Genomic DNA, 22,426 nt, shown 5'->3' on the forward strand with positions numbered 1-22,426 from the left:
TTTCTTATATTAACCTGTCCAGAAATAAAGGCTCTTGCTATATGTTTTCTGATTTGTTTTACAATAATTTTTAGAATTGTTTCCTATTTCCAAGCTGATAGTGAAATAAAGCAGACATTTTCTATGAATAGATAAATGCAGTAGACAGTGGGGTGGGGGGTGAAGCACCCAGTAATATTCTGATGCCTGTTAGCTGCCTTGCAAGAAAAACAAGGGAACACCAAATTAATTACTCTCCAAACTCCCGGAACTTATGCTATTGATTGTGTGGTGCCAAGACGTGTTCTACATTCAGAATTACCTACTTGTGGTGATGTTTAATTCCAAGTGGGATCTTTTCAACACGTCTCAATAAGATCTTTTAAATCCTTAACCTCTGTTCTGTGCTTTTTTATTTTTGTACATCTTGGAAATACTATTCTTATAATGCAGAACATGTTTTAGTCATTATTTATTAACTCTACAAGAAACCATACAGTGCTGTTAACACGCAACGCCATATCTTCCTCAACAATAGTTTAAAAACAGAAAAAACTAATTTCAGATTGGATAACCAAAAAAAAAGATTGAAATTCAGACTCATGGATACAGAATTATCTTACCTTCACTTTGCGAACACTAAACATGTTTATTTTTCCTAAATTAAATTTCCACATTTCCTCTGTAACATGGTTTTGACATTCAGATTGCTTTCTGAAAATGCTTCAATTTGTCTTTATCCCTTTTAAAGCTTGCTTCATAAAAGTAGTAGAATACCTCATGTATGGCTCCGATGGTAAATGTTGACTCACTCATTACAGTGATGATACACACACAGTGAAGGAGCCAGGTCTCACACTGATCACGCTGTGGTGTAACAGTGTGACAGTAGTGGCAAGTGCAGCATGCCAGGGGTGGGGAGCGTCTAGATGTGTCGTGATCGCTGTTATTAAGCAGTCCCAGAAAGTGAACTTGAGCCCTGCATAGAAGGGGCTCAGTGAAAATATAGCGGGTGATTCTTAAGAATGACCTGCCCTAAAACCAAACACAGCAAAATAAATACCAGGAAATGGTTACTTGGAAGGGCAGAGGGGTGGACAAACCAATGGGGAGAAGGAGGAGATTCATTGTGAATACTACACAAAGATAGGGCAGAGGTCGATCAAAGGGGTGTAAAAGGGGTGACACCGATCAAGATGCATCATATACAAAAACTGCATTGTCAAATGACAGAAAAGGGTTCAGTACATCTCCAAAAATTAAGAAAAGTAAGGGAAGGGCTAGTTTGGGAAGAGTTGGTGAGAATGACAACAGGAATGCCATCAATTAACTGACACTAGGGCTGGGAATATGGCCTAGTGGCAAGAGTGCTTGCCTCGCATACATGAAGCCCTGGGTTCGATTCCTCAGCACCACATATATAGAAAAGGCCAGAAGTGGCGCTGTGGTTCAAGTGGTAGAGTGCTATCCTTGAACAAAAAGAAGCCAGGGACAGTGCTCAGGCCCAGAGTTCAAGCCCCAGGATTGGCAGAGAGAGAGAGAGAGAGAGAGAGAGAGAGAGAGAGAGAGAGAGAGAGAGAGAGAGAGAGAGAGAAAGAGACTATGCTCATAAACTACTTTGTTGAATGGCTACTACTTTGTACAACTAATTAAAGATAATACAATTTTTTTAACCCACATAAACTGCTATTCTTCCCAGCAAAAACGGTTGTTCCTTAAGTCTCTTCACATTAGTTCACTTACAAGTTCGCTGTCCATCTGAGATACAGCTAAGAATATGTGACCGGTATCATCCTGTGACAATTAACTACAGGTTGTTTCATTCCCATCCTGCTGTGAAAAACAATTAGAACCAATGACCTGTTGTCCAGGAGCTACCTGATGAAGGCCAGTTAGGTTCCATGTCTGACACTTTTGCCAAGGACTCACTGTAATAAGAGTACACAGACAGCCAGGCACGGTGGCCCACACCTGTAATACGAGTGGAAAGTAGAGATGGGAACATCCTCACCAGCCAGGGCAAAGAGAGTTAGAAAGATCCCATCTCAGAAACAAAGCCAAGTGGGGGTAGCATATAGCTGTAGTCCCATCTGTAGAGGAGGCAGATGTAGAAGGATATGGCCCAAGGCTAGCCCCAAGCAAAAGTACAAAACTGTCTGAAAATTTAAAGCAAAAGGGGTGGAGCTCGAGTGGTAGAACACTTACCCTGCAAGTGTGAAGCCTTCACTTAAAACCCCCAGTACTGTGTGTGTATGTGTGTGTGTGAGAGAGAGAGAGAAACTGATGAAAAAATTCATGTGTAAAATTTACTAACGAGTTATGCCAACAAGTTCAAATTATGAAAAAAAATTCATGTGTAAAATTTACTAACGAGTTATGCCAACAAGTTCAAATTATGAAAAAAATTCATGTGTAAAATTTACTAACAAGTTATGCCAACAAGTTCAAATGCCAAAACTGGGTGTGGTCCCTCCCCAAGATACCCTTGTATCCTTTTTGTTTTTTGGCCAGTCCTGGGCCTTGGACTCAGGGTCTGAGCACTGTCCCTGGCTTCTTCCCGCTCAAGGCTAGCACTCTGCCACCTGAGCCACAGCGCCCCTTCTGGCCGTTTTCTATATATGTGGTGCTGGGGAATTGAACCCAGGGCCTCATGTATATGAGGCAAGCACTCTTGCCACTAGGCTATATCCCCAGCCCCCCCCCCTTGTATTCTTAATGCATATTTTTCTTTAATATTGTTATAAGTCAAGCAAGAAAATATTTTCAAATCAATCAGGTTCTGTGTTGAAGAACCCATCCAGAGATCATGTGATATTTTCCTTGTGTCACTGTAAGTCACATTGAACCGCCAGGCAGCAGCCTCGTCTCCCCCAAGAGATGAAAGACATGGTGAGCCCTTTAAAAGTTGCAGAGTAATTGCGTTGTTGTTGTTGCTCATATTGGAACTTTAGAAGAAGAAATTAAGTTGCCATTTGAATCCAAGGTGCCAGGAAGGTCACCTTTATCAGCTGATTTCCCTCAGCATCAGGTAGGCTCTGCGCGCGGGCTCCACAGCCACTGCCTGCCACCGTTGGGATGCGAAGTGTGCACTTTGTGAAAATCAGCCTTCCCACTGTGCAATCAGCAGTGTTTGCAGAAAAACCTTAATGCCAAAGTCACATTAAGGTCAGCAACAGCATGCTAGAATTTAAAGAAAAATAAAATTTTATTTGAATTAGACATACGCTGAATCCGTACCATTTGGAGAGAAGAATGTAGAACCTGAAATAGTGGTTATCTCTCCTATCCACCACTAACTTTAGGATCTGATTAGCTTTTACCCACAATGCGCAGGAATTTCCTAATTAACCAGTGCTCACTTTCAGTTGGTTCCATTCTCTTCCCTCAATATACCCTTCTTACCTTCTCCTCTCCTCCATACTGTGGATGGGACTCAGGTCCTCACACTTGCTAACAAGCCAGTCTGTTCTTATATCATACTAGCAATCTTGCCAAAGCTCATATCTGTCTATCAGTTATCTATCATCTGTCTTCCTCCTTCTCACCATCCATCCTCTCTTTCCTTCCTTCCTTCCATCTCTCCTTCCTTCCTTCTCTCCTTTCTTCTTTCCTTCTCTCCTCTCCTTCTCTCCTTCCTTCCTTCCTTCCTTCCTTCCTTCTTTCCTTCCTTCCTTCCTTTTTTCCCTTTTCAATACTAAGGCCTGAACCCAGCTCTGATCTTTCCTTTATGTTTACTTTTGAAGTTGGATCTTACTAACTGCCTAGACTAGCCCCAAACTTGTGATCTTCCTGTCTTCCCCTCCTGAAGAACTAATATGCTAACTCCAAAGCCCATATCTTATTACATCATTTTACCTCGTAAAAATCTCCTGAACTTTTTAGCATTTTAAAATTCCTTACATGACCTCAAAGGCTCTGCTTACATGCTCCCGCCAGTCTCTGCAAGTCACCGAACACTTCTGTCATGTGATTTGTGTAGCTGTAAGGAATGGCTCACCGTTGTTCAGAACCATACAGCCTCGTAAAGCCTCGGGTCTGTTCACATGGTATTCCCACCATCTGGTGTTATACTGTCTGTAATGTACTATAAAAGTACTCTAGCATAGATGTTTTGATTTCAACTAAATGCTACTACATTTTAATTTCTGCACAGTAGCAAGCAGTTGCCCCAGAAATGAATCCCACTCCAGTGTTGGTCATCTTTCATTATATCAAAAAGATCATATTTGAGAGGGGCTATGAACAGTGTCATTGCTGACATCTTGATCAAAACTGTACCCTTTACCAATTAGCACATGGATGTCCAAATGAATTTTTATAGGTGGAAATTAGTCACTAGTCAATTAGCAGCTATTAAGATGAGCACCCATCAGTGGAAACAAAAAGTAGCCCAGCTATTTGGATTCTGTGTCATGAACAGAATATAAAACTCCCAAACATCCTATGCACAGTGCATCTCAAAATGGATCATACAGGCTTCATTGTAGAGTTTGTGCCTAGTGTGCACAAGGGTTTGGCCCTCCCTACTATCAAAAAGAAAGAAAGACAGACAGACAGAAATAAAGGAAAAAAGAAAACCAAACCATGACCTAAATGCAATGCTTAGAACTAAAACTTCCTGAAGAAACAGAAGAGAAAAACCTGTGACTTTGTTTTGGCAAAGAGTTCTTAAATGTAATGACCATCCATAAAAGAAAAAAAAAAGCTGATAAATAAAATTTCATCAGAAGTGAAAAATCATTCTTTGAAAGAATTATTAAAATGAAAAGATAATCCAAAAATTAAGAGAAAATATTTGCAAAATGTATATTTGATATGGGACTTATATCCAGAATATGTAACGAACCTTTAAAAACTTAAGAACCCAATTGTTTTTAGTTGAGTAAATGATGGGAACAGATATATCACCAAATGGAAAGTAAGCTCATGAAAAAATGTTTATTCTTATTAGTCACTAAGGAAATGCAAACTAGCTAGGTGTGGTGGCACATGCCTGTATTCCCAGCTATTTCAAAAGTCAGAGCCAGCCAGGAGAAACCAAAAGCAAAAGAATGGGGATGTGCTTCAGATTTGTGGCTAGCACTAAACCCTAAGTTTAATCCCTAATATATTGTCAAAAAAGTATACAATTTAACACTACAATGAGATACCAAAAATAGATCTATTATAGTAACTAATTTTCTAGTGAATTTTTTTTATTTTATTTTATTTTTTTTTTTTTTTTTGTGGCCAGTCCTGGGGCTTGGACTCAGGGCCTGAGCACTGTCCCTGGCTTTTTGCTCAAGGCTAGCACTCTGCCACTTGAGCCACAGCGCCACTTCTGGCCATTTTCTGTATATGTGGTGCTGGGGAATCGAACCCAGGGCCTCATGAATACGAGGCAGGCACTCTAGCCACTAGGCCATATCCCCAGCCCTCTAGTGAAATTTTTCCTTAAGTAATTGTACAGTGGTGTTTTAAATCAGTGTGTGAGTTTATAATCAGTGTCACCATCTCCATCATTCTCCTCCCTGCCCATTTGTCCTAACCAAACCCATCGTTTCAAGTTACCTGGTTCCATTTTCACATATGTACATTGAATATTAATATCCGCTTTTACCCACTCTTCCTCTCTTCATACTTCTGCTCCCCCTATCTCGAGCCCCAACTCCCTCAAACAAAAACTGTTGCAGCTTCCTGGTATTCATCTTGGTAAACTGTAAGTTAGTTGTTCAACGGAATTACACAATAGGAACCCTCTGTGCCCTGCCTGTAGCATACTTTACTAAACTTGTGTATCTATGTATATGGCACTGCCTGTGGTTTTAATTTAGATCTGCCCTCTACATAAAAGAGAAGACATGCATCCTTTGTCTCTCTGAGTCTGACTTACTTCACTTAATACTATGTTTTTCAGGTTCATTCATCTCCCTGAAAATGACACAGTATTATTCTTTCCGATGGATGAATAAAATTCCATTGTCCATATATCCCACATTTTCTTGATCTACTCATTCATGGTAGGGCATCTGGACTGTTTCCATAACTTCACTGTGGTAAATAGCACAACAGTAAACATGGATGTGCCAGTGTCTTGATTGAATCCTGACTTGTAATCTCTTAGGTAAATGATCAAAACTGGTATCGCTGGACTATAGGGTCATTCTAGGATTTGTTTTTTGAGGAGCTGTATAATAAGTATGGAAAGTTTTACTGTAAATTATGTATCACAAATCTGACCTTTTTTTCTGATCTTCACCACACTCTACAAAAGGGATTACAATTTAATGTGTCCATCTAAGTGTCCAGTGCTTCTTGTTCAGGGTCACCCTTTCCATCATTCTCCCATCCTGCCTATTCCCTCTCCATGCTCCTTTCACATGGAGAGGAACTCTAGAACTCATATATCCTTTATCACAAGCATATGTATGAAACAAACAAAGATATCAGAAGGACACTTGCTCAGATCTGCGGTTCTGTAGAATCACTAAGGTGGCGTTCTGCTTTTTAAAACACTGGCAAGAGGAAGACATATGAATTTTTGAGGCCATGCAGTTTCACTTACTTTGGTGCTCTGATCTTGTGAGATCATTATTTTCATTGGAAAACTGTATTATTAACTGATCTGCTCATCCTTTTTTTTTTCTTTTTCAGAGTTCACTGTTTTCACTATCTCATCCCTCTTGCAAAGGAGGGGAACTATGCCATTGTTGCCAATGTGGAAAGTATGGATTATGACCCTCTGGTGGTCAAGCTCAACAAAGACATAAGTGCCATTGAAGAGGCCATGAGTGCCAGCCTTCAGCAGCACAAGTTCCAGTATATCTTTGAAGGTCAGCTCTTCCTGTCTCTGGGACTGGAGGAAGGAAATGTGAAGGTTTCCCCATATTTCTATATTTCTGACATTCAAAACTTGTAGAAAAAGTATTCACTAATTTAGATTAGAGGTACAATATTTAGCCTCTCCCCATGTATGAATAGGTGTGTAACGCGGCTGCCATCTGATCTATTGATAGGGAAACTTAATGCTGTACAGTCAGTGGTTGCCTGACTGCCTACCTGCACGTGCCACTTGTGAGAAGTGAACTACAAATGACCTCAAAAGGAGCTCCTTTCAAAAAAAAGTGAAGAGTCAAGCACCAGTGGCTCACACCTGTAATCCTAGTCATTCAGGAGAATGACATCTAGGGATCACTGTTCAAAGCCAGCTCAAGCAGGGCAGTCTATGCTACTCTTACCTCTAATAATCAGCCAGAAGTGGAGCTGTGGCGCAAATGGTAGAGCACCAGCCTTGAGAAAAACTCAAGAGTGCTTAGGCCCTGAGTTAAAGCCTCAGGACCAGCGTATGCAAAACAGAGATAAGGAGGGAAGGGAAGGGAAGGGAAGGGAAGGGAAGGGAAGGGAAGGGAAGGGAAGGGAAGGGAAGGGAAGGGAAGGGAAGGGAAGGGAAGGGAAGGGAAGGGAAGGGAAGGGAAGGGAAGGGAAGGGAAGGGAAGGGAAGGGAAGGGAAGGGAAGGGAAGGGAAGGGAAGGGAAGGGAAGGGAAGGGAAGGGAAGGGAAGGGAAGGGAAGGGAAGGGAAGGGAAGGGAAGGGAAGGGAGAGGAAGGGAAGGGAAGGGAGAGGAAAGGGAAGGGAAGGGAAGGGAAGGGAGAGGAAAGGAAGGAAAGAAAGAAAGAAAAGGAAGGGAGGGAGGAGAAAGAGAAAGAAAGGAAGGAAGGCTTTCAAGAAAGAAAGAGCAGGGGCTGGGGATATAGCCTAGCGGCAAGAGTGCCTGCCTCGGATACACGAGGCCCTAGGTTCGATTCCCCAGCACCACATATACAGAAAACGGCCAGAAGCGGCACTGTGGCTCAAGTGGCAGAGTGCTAGCCTTGAGCGGGAAGAAGCCAGGGACCGTGCTCAGGCCCTGAGTCCAAGGCCCAGGACTGGCAAAAAAAAAAAAAAAAAAAAGAAAGAAAGAGCAAGGAAGGAAGGAAGAAAGAGAGAAAGGAAGTAAGAAAGAAAACATATACAGTGAAGAGAGAACTGTGAAAAATATTTATTACTGGAAAGGAGAGTTTTCTCTCACAGAATTTCTTCCTATCTAAAAAAGACAAAGGCCTATGGTTAAGCAAAATTGCGAGGTTAACTCTTGAGTTCCTTAAGGGAACAGGAAAAGGATGTGAGAGCCAGTACCATCTAGAGATAAGTGCCTTCCAATTTTTTAAAAATATGGTGCAAACCAAATACATTTTCATGCTGAATTCTTCCTGTGGGACTTAATCTCTATAATAAAATACCTGGGATAATGAAATTACAGAGAAGAGTTTTAGAAGTTCCAGTGCATGATTGGGTAGACCCATTGCATGTAAGCCTCTAATGGAGGTGTCAGAAGGCAACAGCAGGGAGCTAGTGGTGGAACAAACGGTCTCATGATCAGAAAGCAGGCGAGGAAGGAAGAGGCCAGACCCCTTAAAGCTCTTGGTGATTGGCAAGCTGCTAGTCCTACTAGTTCCCATCTCCTAAGGATTCCACCTTTAGCAGTACAAGCTAAGACCCAAACCTTTTAAGTCAAGAGCCTTAGAGAAGATGCTGCATTCTGTTAGGATCCCAAATTACATTTCCTTTTTTCTTCTTTGGCCTATTGACACATAGACCTGGGTGCAGGAAGCATTTGTCTTCTCGCACAGCATAAAACCAGTATTACCTAAGACAATTAAGGAGATACACTATTCATATAAGGCAACAAACTGAAGATGGGAAAGGGTAGCTGCATGGCCAGTGTTTGCTTCATGAAACAGCTGTGTTACAGCAAAGTTGAGACCCCCCCCCCCCAATTCTTGTTCAGTTATAAAAATGGACTCCTAAAGATGGAGCTGTGTTCTGTTGGAGATTTTATTCAAAAGGTACAAACTATGAAAGGGTTAATTCGTTCTATGGCATTATTCATCTGGGAGCAAGTTATTATTTCTCTTTTTTTTTTTTAGCATACTGGGATTTGAACTCAGGGATTTTTGTTTGTTAAGCAGGTACATAAACTACACCTCCAATTCTAGGATTTTCTGTTTTGCTCAGGTTGGCCTAGACTATGAATCTGCCGGTCTGCACTTCCCACTGTAGCTGGAATGATAGGTGCATTCCACCACACCTAGTTTTTCTGTGGAGCTGGGAATCTCATGAACTTTTTCCCCAGGCTTCCCTGATACTGTAATCTTCCTAGTCCCAGTCTCCTGTACAGCTGGGGTAACAGCCGTTGTACTGAGTTGTCATTTGAGATGAGGTCTGGGACCATGGTACTCCCAATGTCTGCCTTCCAAGTAGCTAGGATTACAGGCAGGTGTCACTAGTGCTGGCAAATTATTCTTATGCTCTATGAAAGATATGCCTAGATGGGGACAGGCCATGTTATACCATGGCAGAATAAAACTACACCTGAGTTTGGTAAAACCATTAGCTTAAGAGAAGAATACTGAAACAGCCTAGAAATTGTTCAACTGAATAAGTGGTCTGGCTTTAAATGTAGAGTCTGTAGTTAGGTTTCACTTGCTCTGAATGAAGGCCTTTGTCTTCACTTTAATTAGTAGCACAGACAAGTTTGGGTCTTGAAGCAATGTTGGGCCAGTGTAGCTGAGGCAGGAAAATGACTCCTCCTCACCCTTCTCTGCTTCCCGCTCAGTCAAGGGGAAACTTACTGTGAACCTGATGACATGCCCTTCACTCCAATGCAACCCACAGTTGCTTCCATGAAGAGACTCTGCTTAGACCAGCTTTGCAATAATAAAAAATAAAGGAGAAATTTTTACTTAGTGCTGGTATTTAGAATGAAATCTAACTTTTAAAAACAGAAACTTAGCCTGCGTGCTGGTACCTCATGCCTATAATCCTAACTACTCAGGAAGCTGAGATCTGAGGATTGATTGCAGTTTGAAGCTAGCCTCGGGAAAAAAAAAAAAAATCTGCCATATCTCCAACTAACCACCAGAAAACCGGAACTGGAAAAAATTCAGGGATTGTGCCTAGCCCCTGAGTTCAAGCCCCATGACCAACAAAAATTAAATTATAATAAAATCAAAATATGCAGGTGCTTCACATTGTTCTGAACCATCTTCCTTCAGCTCAATGGCATGGGATATGCTGAAGGAAACAGATTAGTTTGCTGATATTCTGAGCTTCCTTGTGCCAAACTTTATAGAGTGTGAGATAAACCTTCACATATTAGAGCAAGCACTTGTATCTGTTGTCGACTTGTGATCTGCTTTTCCTTTCTGCTTTCTTTCTAGTGACATTCTCTCCTATTAACACTTTAGAATCAAAGACTTCTCGTTGTAACTACTAAATTTACTCTATAATTATTGTAAGATTAGCTGGTATAACCAGCTGGCATGCTTTTCTTTGGTTATTTAAGTTTGGCAAGAATTAGAAGAAATCCTATGCACAAGTTTCCACCAGATGCCACTAATCTGTCTTCTCTTTTCTCTTCAATGCACTGTGCTGACCCCCAGGCCTAGGACATCTCATCTCCTGCATTCTCATCAATGGTGCCCAATACTTCAGGCGCATTAGTGAATCTGGTATCAAGAAAATGTGTAGGAACATTTTCGTTCTTCAGCAGAATTTGACCAACATCACCATGTCGCGAGAAGCAGATCTGGATTTTGCAAGGTATGACACAACCTGGTCCAGTTTCTTGTACTGAAGTTCATTGCTTGAAATAAGCTCTTATAAAATAATGGCTGGGTCTGGCTCACTTCACTTAGTATAATTTTTTTCCAGTTCTTCCATTTCCTTACGAATGGGGCCATGCCATTCTGATAGAGGCATAAAATTCCATTGTGTATATGTACCACATTTTCCTGATCTATTCGTCTCCTGAGGGGCATCTGGGTTGGTTCCATATTTTAGCTATGACAAATTGTGCTGCGATGAACATTGTTGTGCTGGTGGCTTTAGTGTGTTCTTGTTTGTGGTCTTTTGGTAGATGCCCAAAAGTGGGGCTGCTGGATCATAAGGGAGCTCTATGTTTAGTCTTCTGAGGAATCTCCATACAGCTTGCCAGAGTGGCTGAACCAGTTTACATTCCCACCAATAATGAAGTAGGGTTCCCTTTTGGCTACATCCCCTCCAACATTTGTTATTGCTAGTTTTCTTAATAAAGGACATTCTTACTGGGGTGAGGTGGAATCTCAATGTTGTTTTGATTTGCATTTCTTTTATGGCCAGTGATGTAGAACACTTTTTCATATGTCTCTTAACCATTCTCATTTCCTCATCAGAGAAATCTCTTTTTAAGTCTTTAGCCCACTTGTTGAGGGAGCTGTTGGTTCTTTGAGGTTTTATATTATTTTTTTATTTATTTTTTTTTTTTTGGGCCAGTCCTGGGCCTTGGACTCAGGGCCTGAGCACTGTCCCTGGCTTCTTCCCGCTCAAGGCTAGCACTCCGCCACTTGAGCCACAGCGCCACTTCTGGCCGTTTTCTGTATATGTGGTGCTGGGGAATTGAACCTAGGGCCTCGTGTATCCGAGGCAGGCACTCTTGCCACTAGGCTATATCCCCAGCCCTGAGGTTTTATTTTGGAGGAATGTAATTTTTTTAGTTCTGCATATATTTTAGATATGAGGCCTTTGTCCATTGTATGGCCAGTAAAGATCTTTTCCCAATCTGTGAGCTTTCTCTTTATCTTGTGAGCTATGTCCTTTGCCCTGCAGAAGCTCTGCAGTTTGATGCAGTCCCATTTGTCCAACCTTTCTTTGATTTGTAGCATTTCTGCACCTTTATTAAGGAAGTTTCGCCCGCCCTGTGCCAAAGAGCCCAAGTGTTTCTTATACTCCTTTGTGTAGTGTTTTCAGGGTATCTGTTTTTATTTTGAGGTCTTTGATCCATTTGGAATTGATTTTGGTGCAGGGTGATATATAAGAATCTAGTTTTAGTTTGTTGCAGGTGTTGAACCAGTTTTGCCAGCACTATTTCTTAAGGAGGCTGTCTTTCTTCCATCCTATTTTTTTAGCTCCTTTATCAAAGATTAAGTAGGCATAGTTCTACGGGCTCATTTCTGGGTCTTCAGTTCTGTTTTGTTGGTCTTCAGGCCTATTCCTGTGCCAATACCAAGCTGTTTGTATTACTATAGCTTTATAATACAGCTTGAAGTTTGGTATTGTAATTCCTCCAGCACTGTTCTTTCTGCTTAGGATTGTTTTTGCTATTCGGGGTTTTTTATTGTTCCATATGAATTTCTGGATTGTTTCCTCTATTTCATTAAAAAATTGTGTTAGAATATTAATGGGTATTGCATTGAATTTGTAGAAACATGGACTCTGTGGTTTCCCTCATAGGGAATAATTAGCACAGGTTTAGGCTAGTCACAGCAGAGGATCACAAGAGCCTAATAGCTATTCCTCTATGAACGCATAAGATGATGCTAAGGGAAATGAACTCCACGTTATGGAAACGAGTGTTATATCACTGTTGTAATTACTTTCAACACACCATGTGAAACCATAGCTTCTTTTGCTGATGTTCCTCTTGTATCCCTTCCTGTGGTTGTACTCGCACTATCACTGTATCTCCTCTAAGTACCCTGGATACTGTATATACTGGTATTAGAACTAGGGAAGTGAAAGGGAGTATCAAAATTGAAAGACAAAGGATAAAAAGACAAATGACTCCAAAAGCAATACTTGCAAAACCATTTGGTGTAAACCAACAGAACAACTCATGGGGGGAGAGGGGAAGGGGAGGAAGGAGAGGGAGTTGAGTGAAAGGGGAAGGGGAGAGGGGGGAATGAGGGAGGAGGTAACAAACAGTACAAGAAATGTACCCAAGGGGCTGGGGATATGGCCTAGTGGCAAGAATGCTTGCCTTATATACATGAAGCCCTGGGTTCAATTCTCCAGCACCACATATACAGAAAATGTCCAGAAGTGGCGCTGTGGCTCAAGTGGCAGAGTGCTAGCCTTGAGCAAAAAAAGAAGCCAGGGACAGTGCTCAGGCCCTGAGTCCAAGCCCCAGGACTGGCCAAAAAAAAAAAAAAAAGAAAGAAAGAAATGTACCCAAGGCCTAATATATGAAACTGTCACCCTTCTGTACATCAATTTGACAATAAAATAAAATAATGGTTGGCTTGTAAAATCCGAGGGGGCGGGGGGAAGACACAGAGAAGCAGAGAAGGGAGAGAGACAGAAAGAAAAATATTCTTAAATGATAGAGAAGATAATTCTACAAAACTACTGAAGTTTTACATCCCTTTGGAAAACAGTTTTTTTCTGACCTAAGTTGTTCTTATTACAGAGCTTTAGTTAACTTTTTTCCTGAGTACAAACATAATATGCTCATTGCATAAAATATGTAAGATAATAGTGAATAATAGGAGCATCGCTAATAAATCTTTGGTGTAGAACTATGTTGTTTAGTTATATTGTCCCTTGAGTTTGGAAGCATATGCTGTATGTATGTGAAACTTAGTACACATAAAAATGCATATGATCTCTCTGCCTACAAAATTAGAAACATGTTTAAATAATTTTTATTTATTTAATTGCATTTTTCTATAAACAATATTCCTTGAAAACATTTTTAAGCACTCCTTATAAATATTAATATTACATCTCAACATATATTCCATGGTATACTGGAACCATAGTTTATTTTTTAATCATCTGTATCTGTTGGACATTTGAATTTTTTTTGTTTGCTTCTTTGTGTTAAGCAGCAAGTATTTCACATATTTCATTACCCTTTCTTTTTCCCGTCGACGCCCTTCTTCTCTTCTTTCTGCTGGGAAAAAGGTATTCAGCATTGTCATTTTTTTTATGTTTTCTTACTCAATTTTTCATGGTTTTTCTTGTGAGATACATTTCTTTTCAAATCAGAGAATTAATATTGCTTTCTCTTTGTGTGTCATCACTGTATATTAATCTGATTTGGTGCTTTAATGAATGGTCTTGAAGCAAATGGAGGGTGGTTATAGTACCTAAGTGAATTTTTCCATAGATTCTCATGTTTTTTTTTAAAAAAAAAAAAAAACCTTTGGCTAGGAAATCTTTTTTCTCTCAGCATCCAGAATATACTTACATATTTGTGACTTCTGTATTTTATTTTCATGTGATTGTTTTTTATTTCTTCAAGAGTTCATGAAAAATTGAAATTATTTTGGAAGCATTTCAAAGAATTATAGAATATTATGTTACCCTGGCAGTTTATATTTAGATCTTTGCTTGAAAAATGAACTACTTGGGTGCATTTTTTAACCTTTGTTCCCCAATGTATTACTGTTGGTTGTATTGTTACCCTGTTCCACAGTTTCTCTCTCCTCCTCTTACCCTGTCTGTTTCCTCCTAGTTGCAGGAAAGTGTATTTTGACTCTGTGTGTGTGTGTGTGTGTGTGTGTGTGTGTGTGTGTGTGTGTATTCCCTGCGTGTGCATGCATGTGTTTTTTCATTAAATTCCCTGTTTTAGGCTAAATTTGGTGGAAAGCCTTCCTTGCTCAGATTAGGGAAACCAGGTGTGACTGAATGCCGCATTATTTGGCCACTCTTATGGGAAATGATCTCATTATTGAATTAGTCTATTCATAATAACATTGACAAGGGGAAGTTAAGAACATGGAGGCCTGAGGGATACAGAGAACCATTACTAATTCTCTGAGGAGTATAATTCCTAAATTCAATCATCCTCTTTTAAATGATTTTTTTTATTTAGCTGAAGTAAGTAAATTGACATAGTTCTTGGCAGACGGTATGAGCCCAAACATGCACGGAGAAAAAAAAAAAAAAAACCCAGACATGTGAATGGTGAAATGCTGACTGGGCGTGCTGAAGTTGGCATCAGTGGGCCACGTTCCTATGAAGCAGTTCTTCAGGACGAAATTGAATGGCCACTGAGTCTTCCCTTTCATGGTTGGATTTGTGAATTATGTCCAAAGCTGAATGGTACTGGTACTGTTCCTTGTCATTCTTTAATGGGTGGAATGGTAGTATAAACACATAGCATTGAAGGACTCTGGTCTTTAGGTCTTGGCTCAGAAGCTCCAAAAGGAGCTTCTGTCTTGTTTCCTGGTCATTGGACTAGAGTGAGTGATCACTGTGTGTAATGATTGAATGAGTGAATAAATCTAAAACAAAAGCTTACATTGGTTTGATTAGGTTATCTTTAACACCCTGAAAGTTTTAATTACTGACATGATCAATTTTCTTATAAGCTCATAGAAGTTATTTTTTTCTATTTATAGCAGATAATCTCTTGGTTTTTTTCTTTGAAGGTCAAAGAGCATTCAGAAAGCAATCCCGTGGCCCCAATTTCTTGCATCGTTTTCATTTGCTCTGCTCTAGATACACTTTATAGGTAATTTTTTCACCTCTTATTTGTGGAAGGAGCAGGTTTTGTGAAATGGATTCTGCCACTTCTACCAGATTTGAGGCTATGTAAAATAAATATAACAGCAATACCCAAATAGACAGAAATAATAGACTGCAGCAGCATGCCTCAGCATTCCTTAAGCAATGTCTAATCAAGCATGGACAGCATCTGTATTTCCAGCAAATCTCTACAGGAATGTTATCTTCTAACACAGTAATTAATCACTACTTCCCATGTGTCAGAAAACTTATTTAACAAGAAAGTAGCACAATGCTCTTCATGTTTTTTCTTTATTTTTTTTACTGGGCAGTGGAACACATATAACGACTTTCTATACTGAAGAAATGAAGGAGCCCAGTGCTAGTGCTTCACACCTAGCTACTCAGGAGGCTGAGATCTGAGGATTAGAAAGTTCATGAGATTCTTATCTCCTATTAACCACCAGAAAAACAGAAGTAGAGCTGTGTTTCAAAATGGTAGAGTGCTAGCCTTGAGCAAAACAAAAGCTCAAGGACAGCACCTAGGCCCTGAGTTCTCCCCCCAACCAACCAAAAAGAAAAGAAAAGCAAAAAGAAATGAAGAAACTGAAGTGATTCTATTCGTGTGAATTTGTCTGCTCTTGGCATTGTTGTGTGTCTCCTCTGTACATGCCTGTCCTCTGAGTAATCCCTACTAGATGGGTAATACATCTTAAATGAGCAAAAATCAAGACCACTTATCTAAGCTTGGCAGAGTTCCTGAGTGTCCTTGGTCTCTATGGTAATGATCACTCAAGCTCTACTACAGTTCTGACCCTTTTGGCCCCATTGCTACTTTTCAGACTCAGATACTGTGTCCAGGAAAATTATGGTAGATTACTTGTAAAGTTGAAGGGCTTTATAAGTGTGCTTTTTTTTTTTTTTTGGTAGTTCCTTGCACCAAAGATCATCTATACTTGAGCTGTCATGTGCAATTCCAAAAGTAAGTCACAAAAGCAACCTAGGAGTCCAGGGTGTAGGGGTCTAATGAGACATCTAAAGGGGAAGAGAAGTCACCAATATATCTGATTATCTTTGGAGTTGAAGCTTTAGAAAGAACATTTATTTTAAAAGAAGATACAAGGATTTTCTTCCCAGTTCTCTCAGCCCCATTACACCTGCCTCACCCATCTCTCCCATTGCACCTGTATCACATTATTCTTCCATCTGTCCTGTGGCTTTACTTTCGACTTTCCTTCTTCAAGGCTCATCAGTCTTTTTTACCCCCTTCACTTTGGATTTCTTTAGGTTAGTGATTCTCATTCTTAAATCTGACAGGAAGACAAGGTCTAACATGTTTGAAAGCCTCCTTTTTCCTTCCTCCTTCAGCCAACAAGTATTTATGGGAAATATATTTTCTCCCAGTCCTTCTCTTATGGAATGTGCATTGTGGGTCAAGATACAAACTAAAAATATTTCAAATAATTATGTAACCAGGCATTGGAAGGAAAAAAAGTGCCAGCATATAGTAGAGGCAATCTGAAATTTCAGTATGCGTGGAAGTCCTTAATGACACAGTAACATTTGAGGAAAAACCCAAAGGAAAAGAAGAGCTTGTTTAACATTTGCAAACAGTAGAAAGGCCAGGGCAGGTGGAATGAAAAGAGAAGAGGTCAGACATATGAGGAGCTAAGATCTTGAAGACCACTGTAATGGCTTTGACGTTTACTTTAAGGGAGATAAGAAGCTATTAGAAGATTTGAATTGAGGATGTCATAACATGACCCCTCTGGCTGCTGCACTGGAAATGTAGGGACTTGGGAAAGAGGCTGTAGGTGAGAACAGAAACAGAGGATTCATCCATTAGAAAACTGTGACAGTAATGTTCTAGGTAAGAGATAGTAATAATTCAAACCAAGATGACAGGGAACTGGAGGTGTGGCTCAAGTGGTAGAGTGCCATCCTTGGGCAAAAAGCCAAGTGAGCAGTGGATACTCTGAGTTCAAGCCCCACTTCTGGCACCAAAAAGAAAAGAAAAAGAAAAGCAGAGGGAGGGAGGGAAGGCAAAAATGATAGCATTAGAGAGGACAAGAAGAGGGGAGCTTGGGATATATTCTGAGGATCAAGCTGACAGCATTGGCCAAGCAATTAAAAGAGAACCAATGGCCAGTGGACAGTGGCTCATGCCTGCAATCCTAGGTACTCAGAGGGCTGAGATCTGAGAATCAGAGTTTGAAACTAGCCCAGGTAGGAAAGTCTGTGTGACTCTTATCTCCAGTAAACTACCAGAAAGCCAGAAGTGGAGTTGTGGCTTCAGTGTTAGAGCACTAGCCTTGAGCCAAAAACATGCAGGGACTGTACACAGTCCCTGGCCCTGGGTTCAAGGCTTGGCCCTGATTTCAAGCCCCAAGATCAGTACGTATACAGAGAGAGAGAGAGAGAGAGAGAGAGAGAGAGAGAGAGAGAGAGAGAGAGAGAGACATCAGTGTTTGGGTTCTTAGCAATTAAAGCACAGAGATTCAAAAATCCCATGTGTATCCCACAAAATTAAGAAGAATAAGGGAAAGAGTGGATGGGAGAGGAATGGGTGAAAATGTTGAAAGGGGTGACATTGATCAAGATGCATTGTTTACATAAACTGTTAAATGGCAAGTCTGTTATGTAGTTAAAGATAATTTTAGAAAATGGAAGTGTATAGGCAGTTGAGTATGTCAGACAGGGCATCAGATGGAATGGGGGGATTCATAAAGTTAAGTTTCAATTGTTATGTTTGAGAACCCCCCCCTAAAAACCTATCTAGCAATTTAAGAAGAGCTATGTGGACGTAGGAATCCAGAGTTCAGGAGAGAGGAGACGGCTGCAGATAGGTGCTTGGAGCTCATTGGTCCATTGACTGGACTTAAAGCCATGAGACAGAATGAGGGGCATAATCTTGATGGGAGCAGATAGAAAGGGAAAAGGAGAAGCTTTCTGGAATGCCAAAGAACCAACAGAGAAAACTGAGTGGACATAGCCAGTGAAGAAGGAAGAGGATTTGAGAAGGGTTGTGTCCAGGATGTCAGTGGCATTTTCTTGGGTGGCAAATGCTGCTGCGGGTTAAAGGCATGGCTGCCCGTGGCTTGACAAGAGGCCTGCAGTGCTCTCATGGGAACTCCTGTATTCCACCTCCACGATGTATCTGAGTGTAGTAGAAAGCAGCCTCCAGAGGAACTGAGGTCTCACTCCACAATTCTATAGGGTCGTTTATAGCGAGGGAAATGAGATTGCCATGGCGTGTTTGTAGTGTGATACATAAAAGACCAGATCGAGAACCTCTCTCTTCTGAAAGCTAACATCAATCTGGTGAATCACATGGACAGCATGGACCCTGGATGTGACATGATGAAAATGGCACTGTAACTTTCTGGTCCCCTTTCCCCAAAACCATAACCCCAATGGGATCATGGCAAAGACAGCAGAAAGCTCCTGATAGAGGGACAGCCTGCAAAAATGTAAGCAGCACTCCTCCAAACTGCCAAAGTCAACCACAACTGGGAGAGCTGGAGAATCTATCTCAGCCAACAGGAGCCAAGCAGACATTACAACTAAATGTAATATAATATCCTGAGCGTGGTCCTGGGATGGGAAAGGAACATTAGGTAAAAACTAAGGGAGCCCGAATCAACTATGGACTTTTATAATAGTCCATTAATATTGGTTCATTAGTCATGACAAATGTACCATACTGATGTAAGATGTTAATAATAGGGAAACTGGGTATGAATTAAATGAGAACTCTGTGCTAGCTTCTCAATTTTTGTATAAATCTGAAAGTGTTCTAAAAAAAATAAGGTATATCAATAAAAATAGGCAACTGATTTGAATAGACATTTATCCAATGAAGATATATTCATTTTGAGTATGAAAAGATGTTCAACATCATTTGCTGTTAAAGAAATGCAAATCAAAACCATGATGAGATATCAATCACTCTCTACCCTCCAGGACTGGAATAATAATGGAAAAAAAATTCAGCAAAAGAAGTGTCGACAAGGATATGGGGAAATTGGAACTCATTTGTTGCTAGGGGGAGAGTAATGATCAATATTACTCATAGGCATATACTCAAGAGCAATGAGAACAGGCATGTACACACAGAAGTTTATACCCGAGTGGTTCTAGAAGCATTATTTGTAATATCATGGCCCAGAAGTCAGAATAATCTAAATGTCCACCAACTGATAGATGAACAGAATGTGATAAATTCATACAGTGGATATTATTTAGCCATAAAAAGAGATGAGGTATCAATGCATTAACAACATAGATGAACTTTGAAACGTTAGGTTACATTTTAGAAGCTATCTAAAAGCTGTTTTATCTAATATTGGCAAATTTACAGAAAGTTAGAAAGTAGATTAATGTTTACTTAGAGTTTGAAGGTTAAGAGGAAATGGATAAATGGATAAATGGATGCAGAATTTCTTTTTAGGATGATGAACATGTTCTGAATAGGATCATGTGGATGGTTGTTCAACCCAGTGCATATACTATGAAATCTTGAATTTTATACTTTACATGTGCGGATCATATAAATTGTATCACAATAAGTTGTTCTTTTAAAGGATGAACTTTAAAAATCCTAAATGATATGTTAGCGTTTTGTAAAAGAAACATCTGGCTCATATTTTAGTCCCTAATGGCTCATGTGAGGTAGATGATCAGGAAGAATTTTTGGAAAAGGGGCTGATGCTTACGATCAATACCACACACAATTAGCAAACAGAAAGTGCTGTTCAGAGGAATTAGAAAAAAAATGTTGAAGGAAGCAGGCAAATAAAGATGAAAGCCTCTCGACCTACACATTCTACCTCTCCCACAGTTTCAAAACATACCTTCCTTCCTACCACTGCCACTGCTCATTCTCTCCCTGATTTCTTTTCTTATCAAGCACCTAATATATTTTATATTTACTCGTCTGTTTGTTCCTTCTCTCCTCCCAGTAGAATAGAAACTACATAGGAATGGAATGTTTTTCTGTTTTTCTTTTTCTTCTGTCATTCATGGGCTTGCACTCTGGGCCTGGGCGCTGTCCCTGAGCTCTTCAGCTCAGGTATACCACTCTACCAATATAAGCCACAGTGCCACTTCCGGTTTTCTGGTGGCTAATTGGAGATAAGAGTCTCACAGACTCTTCTGGCTGGCTTGGGACCATGATCCTCAGATCTCAGCCTCCTGAGTAGTTAGGATTACAGGCATGAACCTCCAGCACCTAGCAGGAATAGACCTTTTTTTAAAATTATTATTAAATCCCTGCTATGGTCTAGACCAGTAACTGGCACATGGTGGGCATTTGCAGAGTCACCTATAATCCTTGTTACCCAGGAGGCTGAGATCTATGTATTGAAATAGCCCAGCCAGGGGGAAAAAAAAAATTCCATGAGACTCTTATCTCCAGTTAATCACCAAAAAGCTGGAAGTGGTAATGTGGCTCAAGTGGTGGAACACTCACTAGCTTTGAACAACAACAAAAAAAAGCTCAGGAACAGTGCCCAGGTCCCCAAGCAAATACTTGTGGGAAGATACAGTTGTGAAAGTTTATCTGTATGTAATGCAAGGGTTTAAACACTGGAATGTGATAGTCATATCTTTGCTCCTCCTGGATAATTTCGGCAGCTATGTGGCGCGTGGATTTGAGGGAGATGAACTCCCTCAATTAGAAGGCAATGGCTAAGTGAGGAGAGGGCTAGAGCCTGGCTCCATTCCGTGCTAGTAGAGACAGAGGAGACAGACATGAGCAGCGTGAAGGAGATAACTCACAACACCATCAAGCAAGAGGAAGAAGGAGGAAGAAAAGTAGGTTTGGTATGGGAGGCTCCTCAGGTTATGATTCTCTAGGACACCTGTGGAATTGGTAACTAGAGACTCCGCATGTGCAACTGGCTATCTAACAGAGAAGCTTGAGGAGAGGCTAGGATTGAAGAACCAGATGTAGTGAAGCATCAGCATGGAGTTACTTAGAACTTTTAGAGAAAATAAGCAGCGTAGATGGAGACGGCATCTTTCTCTCCAATAAACAAAAGTGTGTTGTCATTTAAGTCCCTTATAGCTTATTTGAGGTCCTCTATCCAGAAGCCTTCTGCAAGGTGGTAGCCTAGAAACCAAACATACTACTTGAGACCCTCTGCTTTCTTCCCTGGCCTCAGACCTTTTCAGGAATGATCCCTGGCCTGGCCGGGAATGTGGAGTCCCTCCCAGGGGAGCTGTTTTCATACCCCTATTTCCTACAAAGCGATTGCACAGGAACATTACTTACTTGGTTTTCGGCAGGAAAGGTGGTGAGTCGGCCTTGGAGTGATGGGGGCTTAGCTTGAGAGAGGGGGATTCGCAATGCCATGCTGCCACCTACTGGCTTCGCCCTTCGCCATCCAGGCAGGTGAGCGTCAGTCGTGATGGGAACCCCAGGGCTAGTCCGGAGAAGCATTCACGTGTAACTTAGCTGAAAATACCACCTGCCTCTTCCTCTCATACCATTTCCTTTGGTGTGTTTCTGAGAAAGCAACAAAATCTGCTCCATATCTTGTTCACTGTTTATGGTTTTCCCCCGCTTGATTTTGCCCTAAGTCTTTCCTGCCATGCCGATGAGCAGTTCTGATTCAAGGTAATTAACCACGTGGCTTTGTGGTTCATCTTGTAAAAGATTAGTCTAGGCTGGGGATATGGCCTAGTGGTAGAGTGCTTGCCTAATATACATGAATCCCTGGGTTCAATTCCCCAGCACCACATATACAGAAAATGGCCAGAAGTGGCGCTGTGGCTCAAGTGGCAGAGTGCTAGCCTTGAGCAAAAAGAAGCCAGGGACAGTGCTCAGGCCCTGAGTCCAAGCCCCAGGACTGGCAAAAAAAAAATAAGATTAGTCTACTGCCAAAAAATGTTGTAATGATCTTGCCCCCTTAAATAATCTGATAAACCTCCTGGATTTACTCGTGATAAAAGCTAGCCCTAGCTTTCCCAAGAGCCAGTGTAAATTAGTAAATGTGATAAGCTTCTGCTCTCTGATCAAAGGAGATATGTTCATTCAATTTAATAATAAAACAAAATTTATATTCCTCATCTCCGAGATAACTTCCTAAAAGACCTTCACATAAGTAGATTTAACTAATGTTATGTTTCTCTAATTAAACTTTCTGACTCTGCTACC

The 22,426-nt window shown here is 40.7% G+C and overlaps 1 protein-coding gene across 1 annotated transcript in view; it reads left to right on the top strand.

Moving 5' to 3' along the window:
• Exoc4 (exocyst complex component 4) overlaps positions 1–22,426 on the top strand; it is a 669,227-nt gene that overhangs the window by 605,682 nt on the left and 41,119 nt on the right. The window contains exons 16-17 of the mRNA XM_048340247.1: positions 6,613–6,791; positions 10,440–10,599. Of these exons, the coding sequence (XP_048196204.1) occupies positions 6,613–6,791; positions 10,440–10,599 (339 nt within the window). The remainder of the gene's footprint in view (positions 1–6,612; positions 6,792–10,439; positions 10,600–22,426) is intronic.

This window comes from Perognathus longimembris, chromosome 2 (assembly GCF_023159225.1).
Source record: "Perognathus longimembris pacificus isolate PPM17 chromosome 2, ASM2315922v1, whole genome shotgun sequence".
Lineage (NCBI taxonomy): Eukaryota > Metazoa > Chordata > Mammalia > Rodentia > Heteromyidae > Perognathus > Perognathus longimembris.